At 34.4% G+C, this 13,588-nt stretch overlaps 1 protein-coding gene across 2 annotated transcripts in view; it reads right to left on the bottom strand.

Annotated features, from left to right (window-relative positions):
* The window catches only part of KIZ (kizuna centrosomal protein), a 63,518-nt gene that overhangs the window by 44,710 nt on the left and 5,220 nt on the right, over nt 1–13,588 (bottom strand). The window contains exons 2-4 of one of the 2 annotated variants that reach the window (XM_034411764.3): nt 4,738–4,800; nt 2,540–2,702; nt 1,287–1,376 (exon numbers count right to left, since the gene is read on the bottom strand). In XM_034411764.3, coding sequence (XP_034267655.1) covers nt 1,287–1,376; nt 2,540–2,702; nt 4,738–4,800 — 316 coding nt within the window. The remainder of the gene's footprint in view (nt 1–1,286; nt 1,377–2,539; nt 2,703–4,737; nt 4,801–13,588) is intronic. The other variant, XM_034411765.3, reaches the window with a different exon arrangement.

Below are 13,588 nucleotides of genomic sequence, written 5' to 3'. Positions count from 1 at the left end.
ATATAAGGAAGAATTGTCTAAATTCAAGGTTTCAACACCTTTTTAATCTACAACCAGGAAAAAAGAAATCTTTAACCTCAGATTAACAACTGCTAATGCAACGAAGAAAACCTTCCTGCCACTATTAAACACATCTCCCCCTCACACACACATACACACACATGAAATAGTGTTGCCTCTGTTTCTTTCCTGATAAGAGTCTTAAATACCAAACAGTTAAATGCATAATAACATTTACTGGCAGCAAGACAGCCTGCTTAGCTGATACATAAAGCAGGTAAAAGGAGGAAAAGTTAATTTCTTGGCTGAATGATTCCATCGGTAGCTATAGGGCAAACTAGAAAGTCTTTCAGTAAAGTAGCAGTTGATTCTTCTATCAATCTGCAGCACACATACTCTTCCAAGGAATGCATTAAATATGAAAATCATATCCTGTTATCATCTGTTTCCAGCTTTCAGCCCAGTAAGCTTTCCTTAATGAATGTTGTAGCCTAAGGGACAAGCATGCTGTTGGCTTTTCTGAATAATGGAGTGATGCTACCCATTTTGGCTTATTACAATATCGACTAGCTGAGGGGGTTTCACATATAGTCACAAGTGACTACTCTTGCCAGCATGCTCCAAGTTATTACAAGATGTTTTTAGTCATTTCATCTAAAAGAGCTTTCCTGCTTTTAGGGAAGAAAAACAGTTCTGGTCTTGAACTATATCATTTATATGGAGATAGGAGGGGGGATTAGAAGGCTGCATTACCACAGATATATAGCAGAATATATCTGAGTATTACTTGTCGGCTTTGTCCGTGGTTTAGGTATGCAATCTTTGCTTTTTAGAGGGAAAATAAAGGTCAAAATGTATGAAATTATAAATTCAACATATTTCAATTAAAATTTACAAGACTTTGCCACACTATTTTGAGTCTAGAACTTAAGAATGCTAGATGAATAGTACTAAGAAGTGAGGGTTTCAATTCCTGTTTATTAATTTCACAATGCTTTTGCTTCTTACCTAAAATCATATTGTTTAAATGGCATGTGAGAACAGCAACACAAGCTTTACAACCATTTTTTTTAAAAAAATGCAAAAACCTTCTCAATTAAGATAGTGTCTACAATCAATCAGTACCTTCTATTCCACTGATTCAAAAAGAAATATAAACATGCCTGAATTTTCCCATTAAAATAATTGGAAATAAAAAACAAGGAAAAATAAGGAATACAAACTAAAAAGAAAGAAAAAATTAAATAAGAAAAATTGTCTTACATGCCTTAAGAATTTTTACATACCTGATGTTCAGTAGCATCTCTCATTTCGTGTTTTAACATATCTTTTTTCTCAACTAACAGCCTATTTTTAATTTCTTTTTCATACTCTGCCTAGTATATGGAGAGATTATAAATAATCATTAAGCATTCAGGTTGTGATGTAGCCAAAGTTAAACAGATGTGTCACTGATTTCAGTGGAAACCAATTAAGCATATGTTTTACTTCTTCCTTTAAATTAAGTATTTTATATGATTGGATTGTTTTGATGTAGTAATATGTAGTATACAGTATAAAAAATTAACATGTTTAAAAGCATTCTGAATAACATTCTTATTTAAATATTCTACATACATTAATTTTAATCATATTGAATACTACATTTACCCTAAAATGTAAGATGTTATTAATATGAGATGATTAACCAGAAACAAAATTCACATGCCTCCATTACCATATTCTCACAAATTTAAGATAACTCTCCAATTTTAAAGTTAATTTATTTGGAAAATAACTAAGCTTACATTCAGATAAATACAGTATATAAAATGGTTCCAAAGCTAAAGTAATGTAAATGCTTCCATTTTATTTAAAATCAATTATACTAGTTAATTCAAGTTTTTCATTAGTTCTTCATATCTTCTAAAGAAGTAGCCATAGCCAATCTATATGTAATTACACTCTTTTACATAAGAATTATCTAAAATTACACAAAAAGTTTTAGAACTTTGTTAATTGCTTCTTCCTTTTGAAACAAAATTCTTTGTTTTAGGTAGTATGTACATAATAGACTTTTCTTAGATTCAAAGTGCATAAGAATTATGAATTAAAATGTGTATATTTGGCAAAAGGCATCAAAGGTGATGATGCAGTAACTTCAATATAAGACCTTCTAAAACATAATGAGCATTTGAGAATGATTTAATAGCTATTAAAAATCACATGCTGCACATGGAGTAGCACAGAATCACAAGAATTTGAAATAAAATGAAATGTCAAGAAGTATTTTCAGTATATTCTTTTAGATCCTGTTTCACTGATATCACAATCAAATTGCATATTTAACAATTAAAGTTCAGGTACATAAATAATGTTGCAATAGATATTCAGGACCCTTAAGATCTCCAGCCCTATCTCATTTCCAAAGCTTTAAAAAGATGAAAATAGCAGCCTACTGCTATCCTTACCTATCAATTTATGTCACGTAAGATTTCCTGAATAGGCAAGTTAGGCTCCTTCAAAGTTAGTTATTTATTACAGATAGAACACAACATACCTTTAGCTTTTGAAGGGACTCTGATCTTGAAGCAAACTTCCTAATGTGAGCTTCAATGCAATCAAATTCTTTTAATAAATCTTGGTTTCGGAGCAGAGATTTCTTCTGCCGTTCACATATTTCATTTAAATATTTTTTTAGATTTGTGTATTTCAATTTAGTTCTACAGAGAAACAAAAAATCAACCATAAACTGTACCAGCTTATTTTTGTAAAGAGAAACATTTTTAAATATACACAGCATTATCAAAGAATATTTAAAGTTAATGGTAGACAGAACTATAAAAACGAATCCTAATCAATGTTGGGGTGTTATTCCTTTTTACTTTAAATGTACAAATTTACTTCTTCAATAGCACATTCAAGACAATAATTTAAAATTTCTCCAACAAAGTATAATCCAGTTATAATCTGAGTGTATATGCTGCCCAAGATCATTTCACTTGTCCCTCCCTTTTGTTTGCTTGTTCAAGGAACAAAAACACCATTGCAAACAGGGGTAGGTCTAAATGAATAATCTCTGTAGTAGTCAAATTATACATGCATTAGCCAGACTCCTAAAATAGTATTTGGAGATGATAAAAATTAAATACACTTTCTTCCTTTGATCCTTTCAACCCAAAATTTCTACAGAACATACTGGTTAGCATCCATCTACTATTATCAAAAAGAGTAGTTATTACATCTTTCACACAAGGTGTTTTGGATTGCTTAAGAGCAATGCAAAACATTTTTAAACTATTAAATTCCTGCATTTTTTCCCAAGCTCACAAAGCTGCTTCAGAAACTGCTTCTGTGATTCTGCATAGTGACATGTGAGCCTGTGAAAAAGACATGGTAGCTTTACCAATTCAAAAAGAGATGTTTTATATCTTTTCTCCACACATTTCAAGGAGCCTCTTTCAAAAAATTTGCATAGACTCGCTCTGAACCATTCAGTATTCTGCAGCTTTTGGTTCTATATCTGGAGATGGGCATATCATATGCTATGCTTCCTTAGGGCAGGTTGCAGTTCATCACAGCAAAGAAAATACTTATTAAATAGTCATTAAAATATATGCATGCCAGAAGAAAGGTATAACTTTAAAAAAGAATGGGGAATCAAGGGAAACATCCAATGTCAGTGGTTTAAGTTATGTTTGGGCAAGGAAAGTTAAATTTCTATCCAGAATTATAGCCATTGGAATCCTGTAAGTATCTGATTCCCAAATTAAGATTCTGCCTACCTTCTAAAAAGTTTTAACAATACTGTAGTCTTTATTTTAAAGAAAGACTCTAGAAATATCAGGAAAGTAGGCTATTAGTATTCTAGGCAAGTGGTCAGCACAATATATTTGCTATACTATTTCTGCTTATTGTATTCATTCATTCATTCAATTTCTGTAGCCGCCCAACTCAACCAAATGACTCTGGGAGGCTTACAATTCTAAAATTCTGAAGTAATTAAAACAATTTAAAATAATAAAAACAATAAAAACATCAACAAAATAAATAAACAGCAGTTATGATGATTAATCAACTAATAGTAAAGCAAAAAACAGGACCCTTAACATCTTCCGAGCCCTGGGTACATAACCCAGGTACATAGCCAAGTTTTTAAATCTTTGCACAATGCCAATATGGTTGGCGCCATTCTAATCTTTGAGGGGATAATATTCCATAAGGCAGGGGCTTCTACCAGTCAACACTTTGGCTGACAGGATCTGCAGCATGCCCAATCTGGATCAGAAACTCTTGGAAAAAAACAGTCCTTCAGGTAAGCCAGTCCCAAGCCATATGGGGCTTTAAAGGTTACAACCAGCACCTTGAATTGCACCCAGATTTAGAGGTCCAATTGATAACATGAGACATGCTTTCTTCTGAATTGTTGAATTGCATATTCTTCATTTTTCCATACAATTAATTTCAAACATAGTGGCTGACAAAAAAATATTACTATTTTTCTACATCATCTGGTCTATTTCTATCAGTAGTGACCTAGATTTAGGTTTTGCTTTCCCTAGGTGCCTTCTCTCCAGTTATGTTCCCCATTCCAATTTTCAATATATATGCATCCATAAAAATATAATTATATATGCCAATCAGATGTAATGAATCATACTGTTCAATAAATTTTAAACATCAATATTTCCATACTATACATTACATAATAATACATAGTAAAACTAATACAACTACATATTGATTTAAAAAGCTTACATGGAAGTATCAGGTGTGCTGTATTCAAGCATTTTTCTTTCCAATTCCACCCTCTTTGATTCACTAAAACAAACATAGAATGAAGTTACTGAATCTTCTATATACCATAAATAATTTTACAGTATGCAAAGAGAAACTATATAGCATTGTAAGGCTTCCAGAGTTTTGGGAGTTGTGTGATATATAAATTTATATATCCCAAATATTGATATATTACAATTCTTATTTAGACAAGATTACAGTGTTATTAGAGGTCACAATGTCATGACAGATAATGAGTGATTACAGATGAACATTTACTCTAGAATAATCTTTCAGAAATCGCAAAATGTAAGAAATATTTATAATATCCAATTACATAGCACTGGGATCATGCACTACTGAAAGTTGTTAAATTAAATACACACATTAACAAGTCCTCTGGGCCATATGTTATACACAACTGTCTTCTCATATATTAATGCTATACATGCCCTACATTTGCCCTAGTAACCAGAAAATATTTTAACATATTATTAAGGGTATGTCTGGAAGAACAACTGTCTGCAATAACAAAAGTAAAGTTACCAGGTTGTTTCCCAAATAAGAAAATAAAAATTATGTGTATCACTGCAAACATTGCAGAGAAACCTCATTATTTTGTTCTTTTTCTTTCCTGTTTCTCTGCTCTCAAGACCTTTTTATTTCACCAGGCTGGTCTGGCCTAACCTCTCCCATTCTCTTTTTAATGTAAATTTTAATGTAAATTTTAATTTGCTCTTAACCTGGGGTTTTAAATTTGTCTTGGGCTAAATTGATTTAATTCAATTTTACTTCTGCTCTTAAATTTTTGTATTCTATGTGTTTTATCTTGTGCCTGTTCACCGCCTTGAGTCCTTCAGGAGTAGGGCGGTATATAAATCAAATAAAATGAAAATGAAATGAAATTTCCTGAACCATGGCTTCAATAAACAAAGAGGTAAATAGTGATAACATGCAGGCAGAAAACATTTCTGAAGACCAATTCTTTGAAGCTATTAGTAAATTATGCTTTTTTTAAAAAAAAAAACAAAAACATTTAATTATAGTTTTATATACAATCTTGGCACAAACTTCAAAATCAGAACATTTTGTACTAATTTGCTTTAAACAATTTATTTTGATAGTTTTAGATATTGATGTCTACTTATGGACATTATTTTAATTATGTCCATAAGAAGACAGCAATATCTAAAACTAGATATTGTTTATTTGATTCATCACTTAATTTTTTATAAGCTTCAAAATATACTGAAGCCTATTTTGCAAGTTATTTTGAATTTTTTGTGACAAAAGAAGTCTTATAGCACTCTAAATTAAGCTACTATATTTGGGCAAAAATGTGATGAACAATAGATGGCAAAAAAGTAATATAGAAAATTATTAATATTTGCTGCCATTCAATGCTCATTTCAGTTTTTGCAACACATATATAGTATCCCTACTTAGTCTAATTAAATTTATTATCATATAAATTTTTGTTTTTTATTTCTATTTGTGCTGATGATACAGGCAACATTAGTTGTATTTGGTTATAATTGGAAGTTTCAATGGAGATATAGATTTCAAATATAAGAGAGAGGATAAGTATAATACAGTATCTATTACCAAGAATAGGAGTAATGCATACAGAACTGATATATCCGCTTCTTATAAAATATACCTCAACTTTTTTGTCTTTTAAATAAATGTAATTTGTTTTAGATAAAAATAGATAATTATTGATGTAGGACTACTTTGCAGAGTGAAAGATTCTTCTCTAAAGCAGATGCTTTCTTGAAGCAAGTTATTCTGCTACAGATGTATTTCTCATATAATAGTATTGTCAGCGCATATAAAAGTCATTCCTTCCCCCAAAAGTATCTGTTGTGTTTCTCTTTAAAAAAAAACAGGTAGGGAATAGAATAGATTTCTCTGCATCAGTTGAGTCAAATTCTAGAGCAAAATCTCAACCAGAATGAACCCCAGAAACTCTCTGCTCAGAATCTGATTTCAATTTGTAATGAAATGATTCATGATTGTAGAGTAAAGCAAAGGAAACTTCTAGAAAGCTAGAAGAGCTTAAAGAGAGAGAAAGAGAAGTAAGGAAAGATACATAATTGTTGGTGCAAGGAAAGAGAAATGTGTCTATGTGCATGTGGGGGGAGGGGGGAGAGAGGGAGAGAAAGTAATCCAGTATGCTTCTTGGCCAGTTGAGTGGTAAAGTTTGGGTCCATGTCTCTATTCAGTCAGGACATGGTTTAAAAGTCTTCAAAACATTATTAAATCTTCAGTCTTGATCAGACATGCAGGAACATATTACGTAATGTGTAAAAGACCCAAAATAAACACACTTATTTGCTCAATATCACACAGGGCATTTGAAAGTGTGTAGTTGCATTGGCTAAATCTTTATTTGCTCATTTGCACATTTCTAGCCAAGTGGAAAATACCTCAAAAAACTACCTCTGTGCATGCATATAATAGTGGTATTTCCATAGCAATCTTACTATGAGATTTGTCTATAGCAGCTGTACAGTACAATGTGCATTTCCACTGCATCTTAAATGCCCTTTTATATCCATGTAAGCATAGTGAGCATTCTGTGCTATTTCAGCTACCTTTCCATTACAATACAGATACTGAACCATATCTTTCAAAGATCCTAGAGCACCGGGGAACTACCAGAAGACTGGAAAAGGGTTGATGTAGTTCCTAACTTCAAAAAAGGAAAAACGGAACCAGGAAACTACAGACCTATCAGCCTGACATCAATACCTGGGATGATTCTGGAAAAGATAATCAAGCAACGAATCTGCAAATACCTAGAGCCAAACAAAGTCATAAACAAAAGCCAACATGGGTTTGTCAAAAGGAGATGATGCCAGACAAATCTTATTGTATTTTTTGACAAAGTGACAAAATTAGTGGACCAGAGAAATGCTCTGGATATAATTTACTTGGAATTCAGTAAGGGATTTGATAAAGTAGACCACAACCTACTACTTGATAACATAAAAAAATGTGGGTTAGACAGCATCACCACCAGATGGATTTGTAACTGGCTGACCAACTGCACTCAATGTGTAGTCCTTAATGGAACTGTATCTACATGGAAGGAAGAGTGCAGTGGGATACCCCAGGATAGGCCTAGTACTCTTCAATACCTTTATCAATGATTTAGATGAGGGGATGGGGATGGGGAACTCATCAAATTTGCAGCTGACACCAAGTTGGCAGGAGTACCCAACACTCCAGAAGATTGGCTTAGGATACAAAAGGCTCTTGATAGACTTGAACATTGGGGCCTATCTAACAAAATGAAATCAAGATCACATAAAGTGTTAATACCACTTCATAATGCCTTTCTGAGACCACACATGTAATACTGCATCCAGTTTTGATCACCACAATATAAAAAAAAATTGTTGAGATTCTAGAAAGAGTGCAGAGAAGAGCAACAAAGACGATTAGGGGACTGGAGGCTAAAACATATGAGAACAGTTGCTGGAATTGGGTATGTCTAGTTTAATGAAAAGAAGAATTAAAGGCGATATAATAGCAGTGTTCCAATATCTAAAGGGCTGCCATAAGGAAGGGGTGGGTGGGTTTCAACCTATTTTCCAAAGTACCTGAAGGCAGGACAAGAAGCAATGGATGGAAACTAATCAAGGAGAGAAGCAATCTAGAACTAAGGAGAAATTTCCTGACAGAACAATTAATCAGTGGAACAACTTGCCTCCAGACGTTATGAATGCTCCAAACTGGAAGTTTTAAAGAAGAGATTGGACAACCATTTGTCTGAAATGGCTGCCTGAGCAGGGGGTTAGACTAGAAGATCTCCAAGATCCCTCTAACCCTGTTATTTTATTTTGTCCTTGCTTAATCACACTAACTGGGATTGGAATTTCCTTTGCTAAGTGATGCAGTTGTAAAGTCCAACATTACATGAACGTGTTGATTTGTGATAGCAGTTCCAGCACTCCCCAATCATTAAGTGATGTCTGTACAGGTCATTAAATGAAAACCTCATGTGACTAGAACTTCCTTTAGGAAGGTGGCAGGGAAGGTTGCAAATTGTGATCACATGACCATAGAATACTGCAATAGTTAGACATCCAGGCTGGAAATCCAGGCTGGTTGCCCAGCACCTAGATCGTAATCAAGTGAGCACAAAGTTGCTATGGTGGCTAGAACTTCAAGGACTAATCATAAGTACCACTTGTCGCAAGTTTAAACGATCATAGGTTTGCATGCCATTACAAGTTTGAACTGTTGCTAAAGAAGCGGTCATTAACCAAGGACTGTCTGTAACAAAATCTTTTTGGCTAAGGCTAAACCTTTTTATTAGGAGTAAATTTCTCACAAGTCCTCAAAATTCCTCCATGTTCATCCATCTCTTACAAAGGCAAAAGAAACAATCTACCTTATTTTTCCATCTATAAGACACCCCCATATATAGGATACCCCCACTTTTCTTGCCCAAAATTCAGAAATCAATCTTTTAAACATTAAATAGAAGACATTTATTTTGCAGAGTAAGACATTTGCTTACCAGTACCAATATTTATTCTCTTGTTTTCTGACATTTTTATGGGCTCAGAACTTCCAACATTACTGCTCTAGGCATTGGATCTGGGCACTGGCTACATGCTCTCCACAGCATCAGCTGATGCCAGTACATAAGGCTCACGATTGGAGGAAACCTGTTAGCTTGTCTCGGCAATTGGAAGTTTAGCTGGTGAGGCTAGTTTGCAGAGCTAAAGTATTGGCAGTTTCTCAACCACGAATCTCCTCTCAGTCCCCCGTGTATAAGACACCCCCTCATTTTTAGGCAAATTTTTTAAAGAAAAAGAATACAGAGAAAAATATGGTTATATACAGCATGTAAAAGGAAAGAAAGACAGTGCAACAAAATTTAATTTAATTTAATTTAATTTATCGAATTTCTATGCGGCCCAACTCCCAAGGGACTCTCAAATAAACTATCATGCTGTAAATAAGCCTGGAATTTTGTTGGTATACTCTAGTATGCCTGGTATATTCTAGATAGAGACAACTTATATCTTACATTAATTGTTTACAATATTATTAAAGTTTTGATAGTGCATAATCAATTGATCTTCTCAGTAAATGAGGCAGAATACCTCTGCCCACATTCACAAGATACTACTCTCAAGAGAATAACTAATAAAAGATAAGAGCTCTGCATTTATCATTTTTGGGCAGTGACAATGAAATTTTAAACAATATTTTCCCAAAACTAAACTTAGAAAAAATACTGTATGTCACTTCAGATATACAGTTCTGATATACACTTCTGACCAAATAAAGTTTTGTCACCCAAACCTCCAGTCCAGTCGAAATAAAACAACTTGCTGTCAAGTTGATGTATGGGATATACAGACTTATAAAATTTAGAATTACAAAGGAATATCTATTCTACAAGGGAATATTTATTTGGAGGTGATTAATTGAAGTTAGCACACTTTAATAAAGCAAATAAATTAGTGGATCAAGGAAATACTGTGGATATAATATATTTAGATTTCAATAAGGCATTTGATAAAGTAGACCACACCTGACTTCTTGGTAAAATAAAACAATTCATGATAGACGCAACCACTACCAGATTTGCAGTTGGTGGATCAACCACACTCAACATAACAATGTAAAGTTATAAATGTTATCATTTTTTTAGCCTCAAACATCACAGTATCATACCACTCAATGTAAGGAAAATTAAAGTATTTGAGTGATTTACCTTCTTTATCTTCCCAATCATGACTTTGTGAAGTTCAGGTTTGATATACATTTCCTGCATTCCATCTGAATAAAGCAATTTAAATGTCAACTCTTCTGTTGACTATTTTCTATATGCCTTACTAATTAATTATTCAAATTATTAATTTTTATCCCACCTTTTTATTATATATGCATAACTCAAAGCAGAAAACATACCTAACACTCCTAGTTCCTACTTTTTTCACAACAATCAAAGGAGGTGAGTTGAGTTGAAAGAAAGTGATTGGTCCCAAGTCATCCATCCAGTCATGGGGATAATAATTTCAAAACATTGTTCATGCAGTTATTATTTAAAGAATGGTTTTACTTAACTCTTAATCAAAAAAAGTCCCCCAGAGAACTTACAAAGGTTATTAATAAAAGATCGTCGCAGTTTAACTTAGTGATTATTTAATAATTAAATGGTGGGCTCCGATTGCTAAACAATCCACCTATAACCTGAAATTCATTTTTCATTTTGTGCCCTCAATACTGCCCTAAGCTCCTGAAGGAAAAAGAGAATATAAATATAACAAGTAAATATTGTTGTTCTTCATGTCAGAAATAACATATGTGTGCGAGAGAACAATTGCAGTGAATTAAGTAGTAATACCCTAGCAATGGATCTCAAGCCTCTATGGCCACTGTGATGGCATTACTGGGCCTCAAGCACACATAATAATTTCTATTTTAACTATTAAGATAGTCAAGGAGCGCAAATCTTGTTATCTTTGTTATCAAATTATTGATAACAATAGTGTTTTACTATTTTTGTAAATTATCTTTATACAGCATGTTTGTAAAAGAACAGATAATTATTGACTTACAACTACAACTGGGAACTGAATCTCAGTCATTGAGCTAAGTGGTTGTTAAGCAGATGTCACATGACTGCCCACGTAAGGCATCACTAAAATGATTGTAATACTGGCACACCGGGTTGTTATCATCAGGCAATCAAATTAGGAATCCTAGGAGGCTGCGTTCCCGAGCTGAAAATCCTCCATACCAAAATCCAAGCAGGATGTTCAGCCCCTGAGTGAAGAGATATTAATGCATGGCCTGTACCAGGTCGTACTCTACCAGACCCACACCTCTCACTTTACTATACTGACTCTCTGCTCTCCAATTATATTTCAGCTCCCTCTTGTCTCTGGGGGCTGGTTGAAAGAGCTGCCTGCCAAAGGAGTTCAGCTTCCTCCATCCAAAAAACTCATTCAGCAGGGTGCAGGAAGCAAGCCAAAATCTTCATGATTTCAGTTGTTGTTTCTGCACCCTGCCAAAAGCATTCAACTCCCCTCAGGAGGCAGACCTTTCAGCCAGCCTCCAGAGCAAGAGTCCTCTCAGGAGCCAGGAACAGCTTGCAAATGGCAATCACATGATTCTGAGGTTCTTGGTAACTGGTCATAAGTATGAACAGGTTGTTGACCACCCAGATTGCAGTGACATGACTGCAAGAGAGGTAGCGCAATGTTTTGCAATAGCCAGAGTGCCTTATGGGCTGTAAGGCACCCTTTCCCAGGCCATCATAATTCCGGATTGTTAATCAAATGGTCATAACTCAAGGACTACATGTAAGGTTAAAAAAATTAGGCCCTTGCAGATGTTGTTGTGCCATGATTCCCATCTTCTTTGGTCATTGTCCATATTGGCTATAGTTGATGGAACTGGAATCCAGCATTAGGAGCAGGGCCTGCCCACTCTTATTGAAAAAGAGGCAACATAAATTTAATGTAAAGTTGTCAAAATGATTCCTTCTAAAAGATCCTTGACATTTTCAGACAGAAATCAATAGTATTTCTACTCTATAAAATTGCAGTGTATGGCTTTAAGCTAGTATCAGCACAGTAAAAAAAATCCTTTGATAAGTCACTAAAGCATATAGAGGACTAGAACTTGATACAGCAGCCAAACTATCATAGCCCTTTCAAAACTCTTACTGCTATTAAGAAGCATTGCAGCCAGACTGAATGGCAATCTAGATGCCCCTTAATGGATAGAGTGTACAGAAACCCCAGACAATGACTCCCACAGGTAATGAATGAGTTCAGAAAACCAAGGCTCTCAAAAGCACTCCAGCGATTAACCCAAAGACAGAGGATACTGACTTCTAATCCCAGGGAAACACTAGAACTAGAAAAAGCCACAGGTTCAAGCAAATGAGAAAAACTCTGGCTAAAGTCATCAAGCTTAAGTAACACTACACTTGTTGTTAAATACCTAATTAGAGCAGAAGCATTTGCTGCTCAAAAACTTGTTTGCTAAAAGAGTGGTAGAGTTGGAACCAACATGCCAGAATCAGATGTAACACAGACCAAATTAAAGGCAGCTGAATTAAAGAAAGCTCATGTGAAATTAAAGGTGGCTAAAATATAAACAAACGAGTTATACTAAAAGAGAAGGGGCTGCTGTTCAAGTCACAGTAGGAACTGAAGCACTCAATACACTATCAAACCTGAACACGGCTTCTCCCTGAAGAGCTGGCTGAAGCAAACCTTCCTCATAGGGATGTCTTATTACATTGATTCATAACCATTGAGGTCCTTGATGGAAAGCCCACCCAGTAACTCTCAAACATTATACAAAGGTTTATAACTGAAAGCTAGAACTCCTATATACTCTGATGGATCAAGGAAATATGTTGGAATAAGCATGCTCACCTAATGTCTCCGAAACCACAACTCACAGATCTTGACAAAGGTCTCAGATCAAACAGAGAATTTACAAGTACACCTGATCTTGCCAGTTAACTTCTTCATTCTTTTAGCAAGTGTCCATGGACCATGTTGACATTGAAGACCTACATTTTGGGATCTCTTTGGATCAGGTTACATTCAGGCATTGTTGTGAGTATCACTGGACATAGGAAACTTCTTACAATGGTTTTTCCTGTTTTCTAGGTATTTTGTTTCAAATTAGATATAGCTTGTCAATTTGCTTTAGCGATATTTTCTTTGGGCCACTTTCCCTACAGTTTCCCTACAGTTGATTGTTTTTAAAAAGGCAGATTTCTGCCATTCTACATATTTGTCCTATCTTTAATCAGCCCTTTTTTGTTCATCCTTGATTG

Source organism: Pantherophis guttatus, chromosome 3 (genome assembly GCF_059756535.1).
Source record: "Pantherophis guttatus breed Tessera chromosome 3, ASM5975653v1, whole genome shotgun sequence".
NCBI classification, from domain to species: Eukaryota; Metazoa; Chordata; class Lepidosauria; order Squamata; family Colubridae; genus Pantherophis; species Pantherophis guttatus.
Note: the sequence above shows the minus strand (reverse complement) of the source record. Positions and strands in the feature narration are given on the sequence as shown.